Source organism: Podarcis liolepis (genome assembly GCF_965112155.1).
Source record: "Podarcis liolepis genome assembly, chromosome: 14".
In the NCBI taxonomy this organism is placed as follows: Eukaryota; Metazoa; Chordata; class Lepidosauria; order Squamata; family Lacertidae; genus Podarcis; species Podarcis liolepis.
This window is the reverse complement of record NC_139569.1, coordinates 2,209,303-2,231,845: the sequence shown is the minus strand read 5'-3', so window position 1 is coordinate 2,231,845 and position 22,543 is coordinate 2,209,303. Positions and strand designations below refer to the sequence as shown.

The following is a 22,543-nucleotide window of genomic DNA, read 5'->3' as shown; positions in this document are numbered from 1 at the left end:
TGGTGGGGAGCAAAGCCTTTCCCCCCCTCCGGCCTTCAGAAGAGGTCCAGGAAGGCCGGCGGGGGCCGAAAGGCTTTGCTCCCCACCGCCAGCATTTTAAAAGCAGTCCGGGATAGCAGGGAAGCGCTTCCCGCTATTGCGGACAGCTTTTGAAGGCAGGCGGGGGGGACCAAAGACTTTCGCCCCCCGCCCGCCTTCAGAAGAGGTCCTGGACCTCTTCTGAAGGCGGGCGGGGGGCGAAAGTCTTTGCTCCCCCCTGCCTGCCTTCCCGGGAGAGCGGAGAAAGTCAGCACGTTTCTCCGCTGTCCCGGACGGCTTTGGAAGGCAGACGGGGGGGGGGCAAAGACTTTCGCCCCCCGCCCGCCTTCAGAAGAGGTCTTGGACCTCTTCTGAAGGCGGGCGGGGGGCAAAAGTCTTTGTCCCCCCTGCCTGCCTTCCCAGGGGCTTTTACATCGCCCCGGACAGCGGAGAAGTCCTCCGCTGTCCCGGGCGATTTTAAAATGCCGCCCGCCAGCATTTTAAGATCGCCCCGGACAGCGGAGAAGTCCTCCGCTGTCCCGGGGTTTTTTAAAATGCTGGGGGTGGGAAGAAAGCCCTTGTCCCCCCCCCCAGCCTTCAGAAGAGGTCGGGGGACAGACTGTCCCCGGACCTGGTCTGAAGGCGGTTTCCATAGGAACGCATTAATTGATTTTCAATGCATTCCTATGGGAAACCGTGCATCGCAAGACGAAAAACTCGCAAGAAGAAAAAACTTGCGGAACGAATTAATTTCGTCTTGCGAGGCACCACTGTACCTTGCACCTCTCTCAATATGGTGCTCAAGACAGCAACTGCTCTATTCTGAACTTTAATAATGGAAAGCGTAGTGCTGGTGGTCAACAAAAGAGGTTTAAGGACTCTCTCAAGGCAAATCTTTAAAAATGTAGTATAAACACCGACAACTGGGAAACACTGGCCTGCGAGCGCTCCAATTGGAGAACAGCCTTGACCAAAGGTGTCATCGACCTTGAAGACACTCGAACTCAGAACGCAAGGGAGAAACATGCTAAGAGGAAGGCATGCCTGGCAAATCCACACCATGATCAACTGCTGCCCAGAAACCAATGTCCCCACTGTGGAAGGACGTGTGGATCCAGAATTGGCCTCCACAGTCACTTACGGACTCATTGTTAAAACCGTGTTTATGGAAGACAATCTTTCTCAGCTAAGAGGGATCGCCAAAGAAGACAACGACGACTCAAGACAGCACAGGGAGGCTTTGCAGTCCTGTCCAGGCACTGACCAGACTGACCTTCACTTCAGGAAGATGATTCTATATCTGCATCACGTGCCTGTGGACCTTGGCTCTGTGACTGAAAGAGGTGAAACCCATCCTGCTACTCCTAGATCTCTTCCAAGAGCCTCTCACACCCATGTCTTAGTTTGGTGGCTCCAAACTCCCACATCCCCAGACCACTTGAAAATCACTGAGGGTCTTGGCAGCTCTCTTAATGATTTCCCTGCCTGTTGTTGCAACCGTAATGCGCTGTGCTAGATGCTGCAGGGTGTAACACTGTATTTTTATCGCCTCTTTGATTTCCCGGTTTCCCCATTTCAAATTCCTCTTTGGGAACTGTGCTTGCCCTTAGGGCAGACAGTAAACCAGCCAGAGGCGGACCCTGCTCCCCGTTTTCTGGGCTGCTCCCTCTCATCCTCCCAGCAGGAAGCGCCAAGCAGAGCAGGAAGCTGGGCCTGAACTCCAGCTGCGCTTCCCCTTCCCAAGACTCAAACGGGACGTTTTATTGTCTGCAACAAGAGTAGAATTTCAGCTGCTCAAGGATAAGAAACTATATTAAAACTATATATGCAATGCAGCTCTCCCCTAGCTGTCCTGCACCCAGAGGTTTGCTCTTTCAGAGCGCATGAAAGCAGATACCTCGAGGGAGCTGGGCAGGTTTAGCCTGGAAAAGAGGAGGCTGAGAGGAGAAAGGATAGCCATCTTCAAATATCTCAAGGGCTGTCACATGGAAGATGGAGCAAGCTTGTTTTCTCCTGCTCTGGAGTGCAGGACTCAAACGCATGGCTTCAAGTTACAAGAGAGGAGATTTCAGCTCAATATCACAAAGAACATTTTGACAGTAAGAGCTGCTCCACAGTGGAACGGTCTCCCTCAGGAAGTTGTGGACTCTCCTTCCTTGGAGGTTTTTAAGCAGAGCTTAATGGCCATCTGTCCTGGATGCTTTAGTTGAGATTCCTGCATTCCATGGGGTTGGACTAGATGACTCTGGGGAGTCCCTTCCAACTCCACCATTCTATGATTCTGGGATATATCCTGAAGCACAAAAGCCCTCTTGCCAGGTACTTTCTGGACTGGCTTAAATAAAAAACTAGAAAAAGGCTTCCTGGTTCTCTCCCCCCCCCCTCACAAAGCTACTTACATAGATGTTCGGTATTTTATGTCATCCTTCTCGGCCAGCTGCTCACAGGTGAGGTTCATATGCTCCTTCCAGAGGCCCTGGCATTTCCTGCAGGTTTCCTGGAGAGTGAGAGCACCACATTAAGCAACAGGAAGACACCAGTGATAATGACATTTTTTTAAAAAAGGCAACCAGACAAATAAGCAATGCTGAAGGCATTTTGCAGGCAACACAGAAATACAAAAGACAAAAAGAACGCTTGAAAAAAAGAAGTGGCACTGAGTAAAGAGGCCGGCAGCATGAAACAGATCGAAAACACTGATAAAACACACCTGTCTTCCCCGGGTACTAAGGTGACACTAGACTCAATGCCATAGGGGCCTCTCTAGGGAGATAACTGCACAAAGAGGGTGCCACCACCGAGAAGGCTCAATCCTTGGTCACGACCCACTTTCCCTCCAAAGGCAGGGGCACCAGCAAGGACATCTGAAGACAGAATCGGTTCACATGGCAGCCCTTTAGATGATGGGCATCAGCCGCAATTGGAGAAAGCATGAAGTCACTCAATCTTCATTTAAGCTCCACCCGTGTATTTCTCCCCCACCGCACCCCGTGCCTTGGAAAGGTTTTGCAGGGACAGAGAACCTCCAGCCCATAAGGTGAATTTGGCCGTCCAGGCCTCCCCATTTGGCCCACCAGGCAGTTTCCCCAAATCCACAGTCAGGCCTCCGTTTCTCGTGCACCCGATCCCTGCAGAAAGCATGGCTGAGCTCCCCAACAGCAGCAGCTGGTGGTGCTTAGTCCCTGTCTGCCTTGCCCCCACGGCAGGTCGGTGGGGGGAAGAGAAAGATCTGGCCTGCTGGGCCAAAAAGGCTCCCCCCCCCCATCCCTGGTGTGTGTCTGTGGATTGGGGGGGGGTCCTGCCACACACAGCCAGCCCAGCGGGCCCCTCCTTTGCCATCTGTGGGCTCCTCGTGCAGAATCAAGTCCGCCCACCCAGAGGTTTGCATCGGTTTGGTGGGCGATGGGAAAGGGCTGCTTGCTGTTCCAGAGCAGGGGGGCAGGCGGGGAGGCAGCCTTACTGAGCAAACCCACATGGAAACGAGAGGCTGGTTTCCCAGCCAACATGCTAACTTGAACCACCAGGCCTCCCCAGGAGAGAGACAATGGCCGGACTAAGCACTGCAAGATGGTTTCGGGATTTGTGACAGAGGGCCCTGAGAGAACCATGCTGTGGGGTTTGGGGGGCTGCCGGCACTTGCTGCTCTAGGACTCAGCGCCCCAGAGCCTGGGTGGCTGAGCTCAGCATGGGCCAGGACCTGAGCAGCCAGGGTTCAAATCTCCACTCAGCCATGAAGCCAGGCTAGTCGCTCTCTCCCTCAAAGGGTTGTTGTGAGGATGGGGAGAGGAGAACCCTGAGCTCTTTGCAGGAAAGGGTAGGATAGCAATGAAACATTTGCTGAGCTGGGCCAGGTGAGGGACTCTATCAGTCAGCTCCACTGAGCTGTGAGGGGCTTCAAAGCATAGGAACAGCTGTACGGCATCAAGCACAGCATGCCCTAATCTTTTGCAACTTTTGAAAACATTATGCTTTCCCTCATGAAGGAAGCCAACCTCAATTTTTGGAGGAAGAAGAAGAAGAACTCCACACAGATAAGGACTTGGTAGGGTTGCAGGGCAGATTAAATTGCTTTGGGAACCCCATGTTTGACCCGTGTCTGGAAGGGGATAACATGGATTTTTCCACCGCAAGCACCCCAAAACACAATGGATCAGCCTCATGGACTGTGTGTGTGCGTTTTATGAAACTGAACATGATTCTGTTCTGAGATTTTTACAGGAAGAGCAAGACGTCTTCTTCTTCTTCTTCTTCTTCTTCTTCTTCTTCTTTCCTCTGTCTCATTCCCCCGTTCTGCTTCCAGCCCATCCCCCTAAAAGCACTTCTTCCTGACATGCTGGATCTCTAATATGGCTTCCACAGCTATGGTGCAGAAGCAGAATGCCAGCTAAGTGTTCCTTTAAAAATGCATTTTGATCCCCTCACTGTCAGAGGAAGGGAGAGGGAGCCCTCACACATCATTCTCTCTAATTTTCCAATTTTCTCTAAAGGCAGAGGGGAGCTTTTTGCATTCAAAGTTCCTTGCAAAAATGCAAAGCTGTCCCCTCCTTTTTAATAAAGTGCAGCTGTTCCAAGCAGGAGCTCATCCATCAGCAGACAGTGCCGCCTAGTGGTTGGAAGCAGCGCCCGCCAGGGGCCTTTGCCAGAGCACAGGAGCAGCAGCAGCAGCAAGGCTGCCACAGCCATCAAGGTGCTCAGACTCTTAAAGAGGAGGAGACCTGCTGTCAACAGCTGCTGAGCCAAGGAACATGGCAGCCAGGCCTCCTTAGCACTGCTAAGTGCTTTGGGAAACTGTAGCTGGTTGACAGGAATCAGGAAGCGGCCTGGCTTCCACCTCCTGGTAATCCATGGGGATTATGCAAAACGCAGCTCAGAGCAAGCCAAGGATACTGGGAGATTATTGCAAATCTCACAGCATTTGGAAGAGAGACAAGAGCTTTTATTGGGCCAGCTAGTCACTTAAAACACCCTGAGATCTCAAGGTATGTATGTATTCAGCCTGCAAAGGAAAATGTCACCTGGGCCAAGAACGAAGGAGGCTGGAACAGCAATGCTAGAGTGACAGAATCACACATGCCGCCGTCAGCCTTGCTCTGTGAAAAGTGAAGCTGCTGGCAAGATTTGCATTGCTTCAAGTCCTGTATCTGCTCTCCTTGCACAAGAATAAGAAAAGGCTTTCCGTCACTGTCACAAACCCTTGAAAAAGGAAGGCAGTCGAAGCACATGGAAAAAAATCTCTATGGAACCTACTCATTTCAGCATGGGGGTGGGACTGTGCTGCTGCTTATGCAAATCTGTCTTTAAAAGGCAAGCTGCTGAACAGATAAGGGAGTACTAGAAATATCAGGGAAAGAAAACCAGGTATAATCCAGTCCCAGAACTCAGGGCCTCCACAGGCACTGCAACCCTAATCCCACTCACCTGGCAGGAAACCCCACTGAACTCAACTTCTGAGCAGACGTGGTCAGGATTAGGCTGAAGTAAGTTAACACAAAAGGAATATCTCACCAAGCTAGTAAGAGTTCCTAGGGCTGATCTCGTTGGGGGCCCTTGCAAGCGGTGACTGCAGCGACTGCCATCCCATAACAGTTGGCTTTTGCTTAGCCACTGGCAATCCCCACCCCAAACACACCTTGTTGTTGCCACCATCTTTCTATCCAAACTGGCTCCCCAGTTGTTGTTGAACTACAACTCCCATCACCCCTAGATAGCAAGGCCAGAGCTCAGGGATGATGGGAGTTGTAGTCCAACAACACCTGGGGACCCACAGGTTGAGAACTGCTGTGCCTAGTCCAACCCCCTGCAAGGCAGGAATATGCAGCTGTCCCATACGGAGATCAAACCTGCAACCTTGGCGTTATTAGCACCAGGCTCTCACCAGGTGAGCTATCCAGGCTGACCATTGTTCCTGCCACCAGCCCTACGCAGGCACAAGCCCTTGTGAGAATAGCGCCCTCCCTAACACTGGTGAGCACATCAAACACCAGTGATCTTCAAGCAGTTTATGCCAGTAACATGCAACACAACACAACAGACGACTTTCAATTATCATCTCTTGCCTCAGCGGAGATACAGACGGTTGCACAAACAAAGGCACATTTTGCAAGGTTTTTGCACAAACTATGGTTCCCTGCTTTATCCAAACCAGGAAACCATGGTTAACAGCTTTGGAATAAAGCCAGGGTGCCAATTCAACCAGTGCAATAGGATCACAATTGCTGGGCCATATTCTGGACAAGCTACAAGTTTCCAAGCAGGCTCAGAGAGCAGCATATAATGCAGTAACCTCACCTGGATGTCACCCAGACACAGAACTACGACAATATTATTTTAGTCAACAAGCCACAAAAGGTCGCAGCCTGCTTGGTTTTGCTCGGTATATACCCAGGGTTTGGTTTGTGACTCTTCGGGCACTTCAGGTTATTTGGTTAGACTTATATAGCCGAGATAAATATAGCTGTGACCTCACACTGCTAAATTAGCATACACAGGGCAGGAAGCCCGAGTTGCGATTCCAGTCACTTGATACTGGGAGCACACGGATGCTGCGACTATCGCCAGAGGACATCTCAAGCTTGCAGCAGCTCAGAGCCTCCCTGAGCCAAAGTAAATAACGCTAATCAGACACAAATGTTGGCTCATGCAAAGTCTCCAAAGTCTAGACCTCCTGCAGCTATGCCAACTGCGCAAAGCTAAGAGCCACAGTAGAGAGTTCTGGGAAACTGGCAGCCAGCAGATGCTGGGGACTTGCAGGGAAGGAAGCAATGTCCCTCTTGCATAAACTCCCAAATAGATTTCAGGAAACCCAACAGGGTCTGATGGGAAGTGTGGTCCAAAACATGCAGAGAAAACCAAGTTGGGAGAGGGCTGATCTACTCCATGTGGATGGTCTCCTCTCTGTCTGCTCCTACTGCTTCATACTGCAGCACACACGACAAGGGGCATCTCCTCAGAACTGAATCAGCAGACCTAAAGTGGTCTCTTCCACTGACCAGAAGGCCAAGGGGCCACGGCACACACACACAACCATCACAGCACTGGAGTCCGCGTCCTGGCTCCATCCATCAGCCAGTGCAAGAACAGCTGCTCCAATGCTTGCCTTCCTCGTCCCTCCCCATTCCTTTTTCCTTCTCTGCTGTGCCTATTTGACTGTGAAACAGCATCCATGAGCTGGCTTGTCTTTTAATACAGTCGTACCTTGGAAGTCAAATGGAATCCAATCCGGAAGTCTGTTCAACTTCCAAAATGTTCAGAAACAAAAGTGCAGCTTCCAATTGGCTGCATGAAGCCCCGTCAGACGTTCAGGTCCCAAAGAACGTTCGCAAATCGGAACACTCACTTCTGGGTTTGCGGCGTTCGGGAGGCAAAACGTCCAAGAACCAAGGCGTGCGGGATCCAAGGTACAACTGTATATGAAAATGTGTGCGTTTTAAGTGTTTAAGCCTCAGGAGAGGCTGGCAAGGATACAGTGGTTCACAAACCATTTTTAATTTTAAGATGGGCAGGAGGATTCACAAAGTCACAAGCTCATGCAGTGCTTGACCCTCCCACTGTTCTGGGCGTATTTTGCGACAGGGAATTTGATTAGTACAATCAGTTTCTGAGCTCTGGGCGCAGTGCTGCACCTAAGATTTCATACCAAATCTTCAGAGTGGAAGGAAAGGAGGACCTTTTTCTGCCTCCCCACTCTCTGAAGACTGGAGAAGAGACCCTCTTCAGAATATTAGGGGGGCAGGCAGAGGGAGGACTAGACCATGTGAAAAATGAACGTAATATTTTAGGTGCAGTTCATTCATTTTCAGCTTTGTATTCTTGTGATAAAAAAGTGCGCAGAGACATTCCATTGTTGCTCCCATAGCCCAGGATTAAGGTGCCATTTAGCTCCTAGCTTTCATATCTCTGTTTCTAACATTGAGCTCATGGCGGGGACCCGAGACAACAGTGGGCATCATCTCATCCAGTGTTCAAGGGCCTTCTGTGGAGAGAGCGAGCACAGCAAGCCTCAAGGGCTGGGTTGCAAAACAGGAAGCTTCCCACTGCAAATGTCACTCTCGCCACCAACTCACCAGATGACCAGCTATGAACTCTTCAGCCCCCTCCACCTCCGATAGGAAACATGCAGGTGGAGGAAGCAAGACAGCCTCAACCTTTCCAGCATGCTCTGTGAAAACTACCACCTAGAACCGCAGAGTTGGAACTTAACCCCTGGGGTCATCTAGTCCCCGTCCCCCCGCAATGCAGGAATCTCAGCTGAGACATCCATGACAGGTGGCCATCCAACGTCTGCTTTAAAACCTCCAAGGAAGGAGGTTTTTGTTCTTCTAGGGTGCATGCCCTGCTACCCTTCACTTCCCCAACTTTGTTGCCACCCCAGAAACCCACTTCTACACTTCACCATATAAGGGGATCTTTCCAGGGACCAGAAAGCTGGTATGACTGGCAGACAAAGACCTATGAACCCGTATTTGCTTTTGCTCCCCACCCCCCTTTCACAGGGCGGAGGGAAAGATCGCACATACACACCATTGTTCAAACGCTGCAATAAAAGTTCCATGTTTATCCGCAACTCACTTTTATGGCCCTGTTGCGGGAAAGCAGGTTGTGCAAGGAGGCCTCTGCCTCCTGCCCCACATGTGGCTTGAACTTTCGGTTTCCACAGCTGACTGGTGCAAACAGAAGACGTTACCTCCTGACTTGTACAGGCAATACCAATGAGACGGAAACATGGAAGGTGCCTAAAGAAGCCAGGGTGGCTATCTAAAGAACTTTTAACTGAGTTAAGATTTAAAAAGGATGTGTACAAAAAATGGAAAAGGGGGGAAGCCACCAAAGAGGAATTCAAACAAATAGCCAGCACGTGTAGACACAAAGTCAGAAAAGCTAAAGCACAGAATGAACTCAGGCTTGCTAGAGAGGTTAAAAGCAACAAAAAAGGCTTTTATGGGTATGTCCGTAGCAAAAGGAAGAACAAAGAAACAGTGGGGTCACTCAGAGGAGAAGATGGTGAAATGCAAACAGGGGACACAGAAAGGGCTGAACTCCTCAATGCCTTCTTTGCCTCAGTCTTCTCCGATAAAGAAAACAATGCCCGACCTGAAGAATTTGGAGCAAATGATTCAGCAGAGGAAACACAGCCCAGAATAACTAAGGAGATAGTACAAGAATACTTGGCTAGTTTAGATGTATTCAAGTCTCCAGGGCTAGATGAACTGCATCCAAGAGTATTAAAAGAACTGGCAGATGTGATCTCAGAACCACTGGCAGTCATCTTTGAGAATTCCTGGAGAACAGGCGAAGTCCCGGCAGACTGGAGGAGGGCAAATGTTGTCCCTATTTTCAAAAAGGGGAAAAGAGAGGACCCAAATAATTACCGCCCAGTCAGTCTGACATCAATACCAGGGAAGATTCTGGAGCAGATCATTAAGCAAACAGTCTGTGAGCACCTAGATAGGAATGCTGTGATTACCAATAGTCAGCATGGATTTCTGAAAAATAAGTCATGTCAGACTAACCTGATCTCATTTTTTGACAGAACTTCAAGCCTGGTAGATGAAGGGAACACAGTGGATGTAGCCTAGCTTGATTTCAGCAAGGCATTCGACAAGGTGCCCCATGATATTCTTGTAAAGAAGCTGGTAAAATGCGGTCTTGACTATGCTACCACTCAGTGGATTTGTAACTGGCTGACTGACCGAACCCAAAGGGTGCTCATCAATGGTTCCTCTTCATCCTGGAGAAGAGTGACTAGTGGGGTGCCACAGGGTTCTGTCTTGGGCCCGGTCTTATTCAACATCTTTATCAACGACTTGGATGATGGACTCAAGGGCATCCTGATCAAATTTGCAGATGACACCAAACTGGGAGGGGTGGCTAACACCCCAGAGGACAGGATCACACTTCAAAACGACTTTGACAGATTAGAGAACTGGGCCAAAACAAACAAGATGAACTTTAACAGGGAGAAATGTAAAGTATTGCACTTGGGCAAAAAAAAATATGAGAGGCACAAATACAAGATGGGGGACACCTGGCTTGAGAGCAGTACATGTGAAAAGGATCTAGGAGTCTTGGTTGACCACAAACTTGACATGAGCCAACAGTGTGACGCAGCAGCTAAAAAAGCCAATGCAATTCTGGGCTGCATGAATAGGAGTATAGCATCTAGATCAAGGGAAGTAATAGTGCCACTGTATTCTGCTCTGGTCAGACCTCACCTGGAGTACTGTGTCCAGTTCTGGGCACCACAGTTCAAAAAGGACACTGACAAACTGGAACGTGTCCAGAGGAGGGCAACCAAAATGGTCAAAGGTCTGGAAAGGATGCCTTATGAGGAACGGCTAAGGGAGCTGGGCATGTTTAGCCTGGAGAAGAGGAGGTTAAGGGGTGATATGATAGCCATGTTCAAATATATAAAAGGATGTCATATAGAGGAGGGAGAAAGGTTGTTTTCTGCTGCTCCAGAGAAGCGGACACGGAGCAATGGATCCAAACTACAAGAAAGAAGATTCCACCTAAACATTAGGAAGAACTTCCTGATAGTAAGAGCTGTTCGACTGTGGAATTTGCTGCCAAGGAGTGTGGTGGAGTCTCCTACTTTGGAGGTCTTTAAGCAGAGGCTTGACAACCATATGTCAGGAGTGCTCTGATGGTGTTTCCTGCTTGGCAGGGGGTTGGACTCGATGGCCCTTGTGGTCTATTCCAACTCTATGATTCTATGATCAACCCCTCTGCGGATCTTGCTCACAAGTGACCTGGGCTGAAGGCAGCAGACTCTGCCCTCAGAGTCAGATTTAAAGGCAGGGGGCTATCTACTCAACCACCAAGAGAACGGAAGAGTTGGTCTTGATTTGTACACCTGGCAAATCAACCTGGCAGTGCTGTAATAAACTGCTATCATCCACAAAAGAAATGACAACACCAGAGCTTAGTCAGCAAATTGTGTGTGCAGCAAGATTGAATCCGTGCCTGCAAACTTGCTGTCTGATATGAGAGAGGGAAGTCGTGCATGGAAATCATATATCAGCATTGTGAAATGGGCTACAGAGGCAATGAAATATGAAGCACTCAAAAGATGAACCAGCAGAACGTGGCTGGTCCAAAGACGCCACCTAGTCAGATGGGTGGGGTGCAAACAATAAAATGATTATTATTATGCCTCTCACTTAGGATCCCATTTGGTTTATGTCCAACCCTGCTCTGAGTCTCGCAGCCCCTGGACTCCCGTCCTTGCTACGGGAAGCCTTCCTGTGTGGGCTGAAAGGGGAAAGGTCGGTTCAGCACAAAGCCAGGCTTGCTTCACTACAGTGAGGGCTTTTCAGGGAAATCAAGACCAGCATTGCTACCACTGCTGTGCCCCCAAAGGGCAGTCACTAGTCTGCCAAAGACTTGCTGAAGTCTAAGCTGAAGGAACTTTTTAGCTGAGCTGCCAAATCTTATCTTTCCATGCTTGTCCTGGGTTTGGCTCAAGGCTAAGACAGGAAAAGTGGGGAAATTTCACGGAACTAGACGAAATCTTATTCTCTTGTTTGCTTCTGCAATTGACCCTGAGCCTTGGAGATGGTGTAGATGAAGTCTAAATAAATCTACTATCTGCTATACTGTTTTGTGAAGCATGCCACGGTGATGGGGACTGAGTACCTTGTTTATGTGCTTAGATTTATAATCACCTCTGTCGCATTGCAAGGGGTTGCGTAAGTTGACCCTCAAGGTCCCTTCCAACTCTACAAAATCCTGCATCTTGTTTCCATTCTTTCAGCCATGCTGAAGAGATCAGGAGGCAGCAGAATGCGAGAAACAAGTCTCAGCTTTGGAGCCAGAAGTGCTTGATCCTGGCCCTCTCCATTGACCCGCAACCCTTTGCTCTACCTGCCCAGAGGATGTGGTTCTGGTTGCTGTGCTGGAGCAGAGGGGAAGCAGAAGACAGAGGAGGTGGCCAGAAAGTGCCAAATCAGGCTATACTTCAAGCCCCATGATTCTGCTGACAGAGAACAGAAGATGCGAATCGAATCATTTATGGATGGCTCTGAAGCTGCCTCCACAGGCCGTTCTGGCAGAATCATGAGCTGGCTGCAGCCTGTTGGATCCCAGGCGTCAGGTTGGTCAGGGCACCACAGCATGAAGGTGAACCATGGGCGGTTCAGTTGCCCACGGAGCCGATTAATAAAGAGGAGGGCAGTGAAAGCAAAATCCTGAAGTGCCCCAGGACTAAAAATTGATGTTCACTTTCTGAGAATGAGAACAATAAGCAGCCTCCGGTATAAAATGAATTCGTCTTCAAGGTGCCACAAAACTACTTTTTACCTAGCACACGGCCGGAAACTAATCTATAGCTTTCATAATATAAAAATTTCCCGGTTTTCTCTGTGCTCCTGATTCTACCTACCAAGAAACCTCTGTGTTTCACCTAAGAAAGGAGACATATCTGGCTAACAGCTGGATTTTACATTTTAAAACTGGGAGATCAGCCGTGGTGAGTTATTCATCCCAGCAGTCCTGGTGCAACCTGAAACCCGCCCAGGAGAGCCTCCTCTGCTCCCACCCACATTCCTTCCTGAGACTCAGGCCAGATTCAGACCCCAAGGCTTCACCTGACCAACTCCCCTTGAACACAGTTTTATTTGCAAGATCAATCAATATGAAGTGACAGATTGAGAAGGGTATGCAGTTAATATCTGTAAATATATAACCAGTATCTATGATTGGTACACACACACCCATCTAAAATCCATCCTTCAGTTTTCAATCTGTATATGGAGCTTTTTCCAAGCTTGGTAAAGGTAAAGGACCCCTGGGTGGTTATGTCCACTCAAAGGCAACTATGGGGTGTGGCGCTCATCTCGCTTTTCAGAAAGTCCACAGAAAGTTTTCCAGGTCAAGTCTGATATACAAGCCCACTGTAGTAAGATAAAACAATCATGTCAAAGGTGCTCTAGGGGCAACACCTCTTTGACATAACCAAACAATATTATAAATTCATAACCAACAATTTCTGCTATTTCGGACAATACTCGTTCTCTGTATATTCTGATTTTGAGGGCACCACCACAATATGTGAAACGTGTACAGTGGTACCTCGGGTTAAGTACTTAATTCGTTCTGGAGGTCCGTTCTTAACCTGAAACTGTTCTTAACCTGAAGCACCACTTTAGCTAATGGGGGCACGATTTCTGTTCTCATCCTGAAGCAAAGTTCTTAACCCGAGGTACTATTTCTGGGTTAGTGAAGTCTGTAACCTGAAGCGTATGTAACCCGAGGTACCACTGTATTTGAAACTTTCCCCCCACCCCAAGCTTACAATCTTATTCCAGGCTCCTGGTGGTCAGGGATTCTTGGTGAGAGAACAGGCCCTGGGGGATTTTAGCAGGCAGCCAGAACCAATAGCCAGAGACCTGGTCTCACTTTAACACCACTGCTCCCCCCCCCCCCCAGTATTGATTTTATTTTGCTTCCGTTTGTGGTTTTCCTGTTGTTTCAAGCCAGCTGATTTTAATGATTTCATCTACATTTCCAATGCTTTCTTATATCCTTGCTCCAAATTGGACCGTGACCTGCTTTGGCAGCTTGTCTCATTGCTGAAAAGCAGGCAGTGCATTTGCTAAATAAGTAGACAGCAGCTGGTCACATCCAAGCAGATGGAGAGGCCTTGCTGCTTTGCCTCTGCTTCCAGCACAACCACACTGGCTGCCCATGGACGAGGAAGCAAGGTTCTTTGCATTCATCTCCAAGGCCCAGAAAAACTTGGGTCTAGGGTACCTTAGGAGCCAGCTAGACCCTTACAATCCCCAGGTCAGTCGCCAAGATCGTCTGTAAGAGCATCCCTGGACTTGACTCCTGAACTGGTGAGGCTCATTCGACACAGCTGAGTGTCTCTGGCCCACTCCTGGTGCAATGCTCTTCCAGCAGAGATCCAGCAGGATTCTTCTATAGGAACTTTTAAACGTTTGCTGAAAACTCTCCTGTGCTGCCAGGCTTATGCAGACAATTAAGGAATGCGATAGTTAGACTTCCGGTTTGGATCGCCAGCAGTATGGGTGCGCGGAGAAGTTGCTGAGCGACTCCTCCGAACTGCGCGGGGGTTCTGAGGGGCAACGCAAAGGCACTGCGACCCCCAAACTTCCAGGGGGGCCCCCTGGAAGGAAGCGCTACCAGCAGCGTCGGTCCGAAGCCTTTTGGAACTTTCCCTATTTTGGGAGGACTCTGAAGCAATGGGACCGAGAGACGCACTCCGGTAAGCTCTGCGACCCCGTGCAGCTATGTCTCGAGCCCCCGCTGAAAAGTGGCGACAGATTTCCGAAATCTTTTAGAATTGCTGCCTTTGGAACCGAAAGATAAATGTTGAATTATAAAAAATAGGTGAATAGACCTCAAGGTGCAGCAGATGTTAATGGATTAAGTTAAGGAGCCCGACCTGTATTTCGGAGCTAAGATGGCGCTGGGAAGTTAATCGGAAGAGCGAGACAAAGTAACAAGCTTCACCTGCTGTAGAACAAAGAGAAGGAAGTCCCCGCTGGGGGTTCACTCCGCGGGGCAAAGTAACTACTGGAAGAAGTGTACAAACGAAAGGAAACTTTAGAGACTTTGTATCGAAAAGCGGATTATTGGAGAGCTGGATAGAAAGTTAAAGGGGAAATCGGGAGGAGCAAACGGAGAGATTTCAGAAGTGGGGAAGACAAACAGAGGGGGAAGAAAGAACAAGTCAGTTTGAAGGCTTCGGCAAACTCCCCCCTCCACCAGCCCCCACTCCGTTAACTCCCGTGACGGATCAAAATTACCCCGACCCGCTGTACTTGCGTTCTTTTTAGCTCTCCAGCTTATAGCCTGTTGCCATATTGACTAATATCAAACGGAACAACACGCGCAAGCCCCTGTGTGTGAGAAGAAACAGCTTGCTTTCGTTCGGGGGACGTCCGGTCGGGCTTGCCTGAAGCTGGTCTCCCCAAAGAACTCAGAGATTGGGAAGGAACTTTTCGCCTCTCTCTTTTCGGATTGAGCCTGTATCGCTGAACCAGCCGTTTTCCTGACGACTGCTGCCCCTTTCGGAGACTGGGATTAGACTCTTCATTTCTGCCCCCCTGCCCCCCTCCCCTCCCACCTGTCCCTCCCTTTCCTATGCCTACCTCCCCTACCTCTTCTCTTCTCTCTTTTTTCCTTTTTCCTTTTTTTTTTTTTTCTCTTTGTATTTTAAGCCTTTGGTTGCGTTTAAGGATATAGCAACAGGATAGAACCCCTGCTTACTCAGCCAGGCAGCACACCGCATGTGGCTGATTTAAGAAAGCTGGACAAGAACCTACTATATCGGGGAACGGATTAAGCCAAACAAGTGGCTGAAAACCAAAGGAGAAGCTTCCACATTACCTGTCCTATTCAGACTGCACTAACTTTTCTATCGCTTCCCCTTTAGGTTATACCTCCAGTATACCCTAACATTCCCCTTTCCTTCTTTTTTATTGGTTCTTTTTTTCTTTTTTCTTTTTTTACCTCTCAGTGGAAATTTACCTTTTTGACCAGCTAAGTGCAAGGATATGTAGATTAGATGGGAAGGCCCTCAGTATGGTGCAAGAAATTTAATTGTGTATAGAGTGTGAATATAGAGGGACAGATTTATATTGATCTAAAAGATATTATCAACACAAATACTGTTTGAATTCAGGGAGTAGGTCAATATAACCCTTTTTGTGACATCCAAAAATATTCAAGATTGTATGCCTTGCTGGGAAAATCACAAAATCCCTAAGTTAATTCATTGTGAGAGGTGGGGGTTGAGGGGGGGAGGGGGTGGACAGATGTCGGGGAGGGACGGAAAGAAGGCGGTGGGAACACCAATGGACAGGAGAACCTCAAGGCAAGAGGAAATAAAAGATTTAGATGCATTATGGCTGAAAATAAAAGAGGAATTCAGACAAAATGAAACACGTATAGAAAAAAAGTTAGAAGAGATGCAGGAATCCTTTGATAAAAAGATTGAAGTTGTTACAGGAGAACTCTCAAACAAAATAAAAGATTTAACAGTTAAAACAAAGTCCTTAGAAGAACTAAACAAAAAAATGCAAAAAGATTTGAGGGACCAGAGAAAAGAAGCTGAAAAAACTAAAGAAAATTTTGGAGACTTGAGCAAAACTCAAGAACAGGTGCTAGACAACCTAGCCTTGATGGAGATGAAACAAAAGCAGTTGAACCTAAAATTCAGAGGAATAGGGGAAGAAAGAGAGGAAGATATAAAAGGGAAAATGATCAAAGAACTTGCGACATGGCTTGCATTGAAGGAAGAAGAGGTTGCGCAAAAGATAGAAAACGTTTTTAGAATAAAAATAAGACCTAAGCAAAACAGATTGAAAAAAGTCCCAGGAGATTGTTTAGTGATCTTTAAATCGTTAGACATGAGAAATATGATTTTGAGAGAGAGCTACCAGAAGAAACTGGTAATTGATGGAAAACCAATTATCATTTTTAAAGAAATCCCTATTAGACTACTTCGGAAAAGAGAGGGCTATAAACAAATAGTTGGTATCTTAAGGAAAAATGGCATACAACATAGATGGGAATTCCCAGAAGGGATTTCCTTTTTTTACAAAGGGAAAAGATTCAAGGTAACTGATAACCAGGAAGTCAGCAAATTTTTACGTAGATATGAAAAAGACCTCGGGGGGGTGGAGGAAAGACATGGAGAGAGGGAGGGGGAGAGGGAAGAAAGGGGGGCGCGTTTGGAGGGGAGATTGGAGAGGGAAGGTGGAGCCGGGGGAGGGGGGGATGAGGATGAAGGGGAAGAGGGGGAGGAGGAGGAGGAGGAAGAGGTCGAAGAACAAACAGAAGACAAACCCACCCGAATCTAAACAGACAAAAACCAAACCGGGAAATTACTGACTTATTAGTAGATAAAAGTGACAATGAACCTTAAAATCGTAACATGGAATGTAAATGGCTTGAACGAAAAAGCCAAAAGGAATAAAATTGCAAATGTGTTGAAAAAGGAAAAATTGGATGTAATTTGTATTCAAGAAAGTCATGTAGCTAAAAAGCACAAACATGTTTTAATAAATAAAACCTTGGGTACGGAATTTATAAGCTCTACGGAAGAAAAAAAAAGGGGGGTGGTAGTATACGTGAAGGAAAAATGGGAACCAAAAATGATATACAAAGATGAGGAGGGGAGGATACTAGGGGTTCAAATCAAGTTCCAGGGAGAAAAGATTAATATAATTAACATCTACGCCCCAAATACAAACAAAACTGAGTTTTTCAAGAAACTAGAACAGGTATTATTAGATTTAGATGACAACAAGACGATATTACTGGGAGACTTTAACGCGGTGCCGTCACCAGAAAGGGATAGACAAGCGGAAAACAGAAAACGAAATCAAGGAAAGCTACCGAGATCATTTCAAGATCTAGAAGAAAACCTAGACTTAACAGATATATGGAGATATAAACACCCAACAGGAAAGCAGTTCACCTTCTTTTCCGAAGTACATAAAAGCTGGGGCAGGATAGATCAGATCTGGACCTCGAGAGCACTTACCCTAAGAACAATAAGCTGTGAAATTCACCCAAGAACACTTTCGGATCATAACATGATAACCTTGGAAATTAAAGGGATAACACAGGGAGGCTTCAGATGGAGACTAAATGAATATCTATTAGAAAAAGATGATGTTATTGAAAAGGCCAAAACTACCCTAAAAGAATACTTTAACTTAAACTTAAATACAGAAACAAACATAGAAGTGGTCTGGGACGCCAGTAAGGCGGTAATAAGAGGTCTATTCATTCAGCAAAACAACTATAAGAAGAAGATAAGACAGCAGAAGAAAGAAGAAATACTTAAGCAGCTAAGAGATTATGAGAAAAAATTAACAGACCACCCGAAGGATGAACAAAGTATCCGAGCAATAAAAATGTTACAAACACAATATTCGATGCTGACGAGTCAAGAAATTGAATGGAAAATCAAATTAATGAAGCAAAGATACTTTGAGTCAGCGAACAAAACAGGGAATTTTTTGGCCTGGCAACTGAGAAAAAGACAGAAACAGAATATGATAAATAAAATAAAAATAGAGGAAGACTTGATAGTAGACCCAATTAAAATACAAAAAAAGTTTCTGGAATTTTATGAAGAACTATATAAGAAGGGGGAAGAGGACCAAATGCAAATAGAAAGATATTTAAAGGGATACAAAGGAAAGACTATCACGGAGGAAGAAAGATCTCAACTTAACAAGCCCATTAACATAGAAGAGGTTCAAAATGCTATAAAAAAAATGAAAATAGGAAAAGCTCCAGGCCCAGATGGTCTTTCGGCCAAATATTACAAAGTCCTAGGAAATCAACTATCACCGGTGCTCTGCGATACAATGAACAACATCTTGAGAAGAGGGAAAATACCTGAGTCGTGGAGGGAAGCCTTCATAACATTAATTCCAAAACCGGATGCAGATAAAATGTGTATTAAAAACTACAGGCCAATATCCCTATTGAACAACGATTACAAAATATACGCTGATATCATGGCAAACAGATTAAAAAAGTGTCTGCTAAACTTAATCCATAAAGACCAAGCAGGCTTCTTACCAAATAGATTCCTGAAGGATAATGTGAGACATACCATAAACTTAATCGAATATCTGGAAATTAATAACAACATACCAGCGGCCCTGATCTTTATAGACGCCGAGAAGGCGTTCGATAATGTCTCTTGGTCGTTCTTATTAAAGACTATGGAAGAAGCGGGGATAAAGGGAGAATTTCTGAGAGGAATACAGGCAATATATTCAAATCAATCTGCCAAACTGGTGATCAATAACAATTTTACAAACATGTTTCAAATTGAAAAAGGAACCAGGCAAGGTTGCCCCCTCTCCCCGCTCCTATTCATTATGGTTTTAGAAGTTTTGGCAAATAAAATAAGATTAACACCTGAGATCAAAGGGATCAAAATAGGATCAAAGGAGTTTAAATTAAAAGCCTACGCGGATGACTTGATGTTATCATTAGAAGAGCCGCAAGAGAGCATGGAAAAGGCGTTGGAGATATTAGAAGAATATGGCAGACTAGCAGGATTCAAATTGAACAGATCAAAGACCAAAATATTAACAAAGAATTTGAGAAATGATATAAAAGAAAAATTAGAGAGTCAACATGGAATTAAAGTGACTAAAAAAGTAAAATATCTAGGGATTTGGCTTACATCGAAAAACATAAATTTAATTGAAGACAACTATACACCGACCTGGAATAAAATCAAAAAAGATCTGGATGTCTGGAGCAGAGTTAATCTTTCGTGGTTCGGTAGGATGGAGGCAATAAAAATGAACACTCTTCCCAAGATGTTATTCCTTTTTCAGAATATTCCGGTTATTAGAGGGACCAAAATTTTCAAAGATTGGCAGAAAGTCCTCTCAAGATTCATATGGCAGGGGAAAAGGCCAAGGATCAGATACAAACTACTTACAGATCGAAAGGAGAGAGGGGGAATGGCGGTACCCAACTTAAAATTGTATTATGAAGCTGCCTGCCTATGCTGGGTGAAAGAGTGGATAACTTTGGAGAACACGGATCTATTGGAACTTGAAGGTGCAGACAACAGGTGGGGCTGGCACGCCTACCTTTGGTTAAATAAAGGAAGAACACATAAGGGCTTCTTGAATCACATTATTAGAGGTCCATTATATGAAGTCTGGGAAAGAAATAAAAAATTGTTGGAACCAAGAACACCCTGGTGGCTGTCCCCAATAGATATCTTATCAATTAAAAAATCAAACTTGGAAGAGAAAAATCTAACATATGAAGACTTACTGATAAGCTACCGTGAAAACTGGAAATTAAAATCATACGAGGAACTGAAAGGAAAGCTAAAGGGTTGGTTACAGTACCATCAAATTAATGCAAGATGGACGGAAGACAAAAAAGTAGGAATGAGCGAAAAGAAATCAAAATTCCAAATTGAAATAATTGAAAGCAAATCTAAATTATTATCCAAACTGTATAATATCTTATTGGAAGAGGATACGAAAGATGTGGAAATTAAAGAGGTTATGGTAAAGTGGGCGAGAGATTTGGGGCACAATATAGAATATGAGAAATGGTCGAAATTATGGAATCAGGGAATAAAATTTACAGCAAGTGTAGCAATTAGAGAAAACCTAGAAAAGATGATATACAGATGGTATTTAACGCCAGAAAAACTAAATAGGATGTATAAGACCGGTAACAAGGCTTGCTGGAGATGTAAAACAAATGAAGGAAATTTTATACATATGTGGTGGACATGTGAGGGAATAAAAAAATTTTGGAATCAAATATATGATGAACTAAAAAAAATATTTAGACTCACATTTCCCAAAAAACCAGAGGCCTTTTTACTAGGGATGGTAGGAAAAGAAATACCGGAAAAAGACAAAACCCTGTTCCAATACGCAACAGCTGCGGCTAGAATGTTAATTGCCCAGAATTGGAAAAACCCAACTATACCAACGGTGAAAGATTGGCAACTGAAGTTATATGATTTTATAGAACTGGCAAGAATGACGCAAAGAATCAGAAATCAAAAAAATACAAAGTTAAAAGAGGATTGGAATAAATTTATGGTATATATTGAAGGCGATTCTGGTAACCTAACAACTGCAGTAGGTTTGATTTAACTCTTCCGATGCTATAAACCATAAACTAACACCAGCTGTAAGATGAATTTATCAAAAGTAGAAACCCGAAATCAGGAGGGAAGGAAGTCGATGTAAATATGTGGTACATGTTTTTCTTTTTCTTTTTTCTTTTGCTCCTTTTTTTTTTTTTCCTCTTTATTCTTTCTTTTTCTACTTAATGTCCTTTTAATGTTTAATGTCTAACTTTTAATGTCTCCTTTTGGATGTGCCTTTTTGGATGTATGTGATGAAGGAAATACAATAAAAAGCATTTATAAAAAAAAAAAAAAAGGAATGCGATAGTTAAAGCTGCATTGATTTTTTTAAAAAAATGAAACTGCGGTATGCAAGTATTTTATAGCTAAAAACATCCACCCTCCTTGAAGCAGCCAGATTCAGATGGCCAACGACACTCCCTCCCTCCTTAGTGTCTGGGCCTTCTCAGTGGTGGCCCCTGGTTTGTGGAATGCGCCTTCCTCTGCAGGGTGGGTTGCACAAACTCTGCTTGCCTTTTGGCACCAACTGAAAACACGCCTCTGCACCCGGGCTTTTGTGGGAGTTAAATAGGATAAGCATATTAACACAGCTTTTAATTTTTGAATGTTATGGTTGCCTTAATTACGTTACTGTCTGTTCCCATTCCTTTCATGAATATGCTTTAAGTGTTTTCTGTTTTTAGGATTTCATATCTAACTTGCTGTGTGATTGTGAATCAATGAAGTGTGGACAGGAAATGTAATAATAATTATTATTCACAATAACGACCTATGCAGTGTTTTTCAAGAGCCCAAAGTGCTTTACAGCAAGTTGATGCTCAGTTGAAACCGGAGAGCTGACACTTCAGGTTTCAGGGTCAGAAAAGTCAAGATTAAAGACTGAACAAAACAGGAGATGGGCTGAGTAAGCAACGCAGCAATTTGCCCAATTTACAAGCCAACAGAACTAGATAAGTTGAATTCCAACAATTCCAATCAAGTTTCAGCCAAAGCTTCCATGGAGAGAAAATTAACAGCTTGTTTATTTAACCCAGCCCCAAAGCAACTCACCCCAACATGCAATTTGCTATGAATCCACAAGACACAACCTGAATTGGGGGGGGGGGGCGTCATCCCCTACAGTCAAAGACATTTTTCCACTTCTTTACACAGAAGAGCAGCATTCCACTTCGAACAATCCCACCCTCCTGCAGCAGAAGCACTGAGCTACAACCTAGTTACATTACACATTTAAGTCGTTTCGATTTTTAACCAAAGCTATTGTCCCACAAGCTGCCGTGTGGTGTTGTGGTCAAAGGCATTTTGAAGACTCGCAGGGCCATGGGTTCCCGTAAAAGCTATTTAGAGAGATGGGGGTCACTGGCCTGTGCGTAAGCCTGGCCCATCACCCAAAACCAACAGCCCTGCCCCACCAGCAATGGGCAGAAAACCACCAAGATCATTCCCATTGCGTGACGCATGGACGCATGGCAAGGGCTTCATGGGCTCTTCATGCTTCTGTCCAGCCCTCTGATGCTTGGTTGGCAGCCAGCCAGCCAACAGGGCGCCAGCACCATCAGGATTTCTGGTACACCTGAAAGTGATCAGAGAGGCCCAGGGCTGCCCAAGCAAGGCAAAGGCGGAAGCCTGGTTTTCCAGGGCCATGCCAACCCCTGCCCTAAGAGGCAAAGCTCCTTGCGGGCGGTTCTGCTGCAGGCTAATGGTTCAGTGAGCCATTGCAGGCATGCAGGGGAGGCAATTGCGCTGATGAGTTCTCCCCAGTGTGTGTGTGGGGGGGGGGACACTAAACCACAGTCCCCGCAAGCAGAAAGCTAGTTAGACAGGGCGCAGACTGGGCCACACCACCGACAGCCTGAAGCTCTCTCCCACCTCTTTCTGCTGCATGGCCACAAGTCA

The 22,543-nt window shown here is 46.0% G+C and overlaps 1 protein-coding gene across 2 annotated transcripts in view; it reads right to left on the bottom strand.

Moving 5' to 3' along the window:
- Nucleotides 1-22,543, bottom strand: part of RNF216 (ring finger protein 216) — an 89,198-nt gene that overhangs the window by 16,478 nt on the left and 50,177 nt on the right. For both annotated transcript variants that reach the window (XM_083474711.1, XM_083474712.1), the window contains exon 14: nt 2,418-2,515. In XM_083474711.1, coding sequence (XP_083330837.1) covers nt 2,418-2,515 — 98 coding nt within the window. The remainder of the gene's footprint in view (nt 1-2,417; nt 2,516-22,543) is intronic.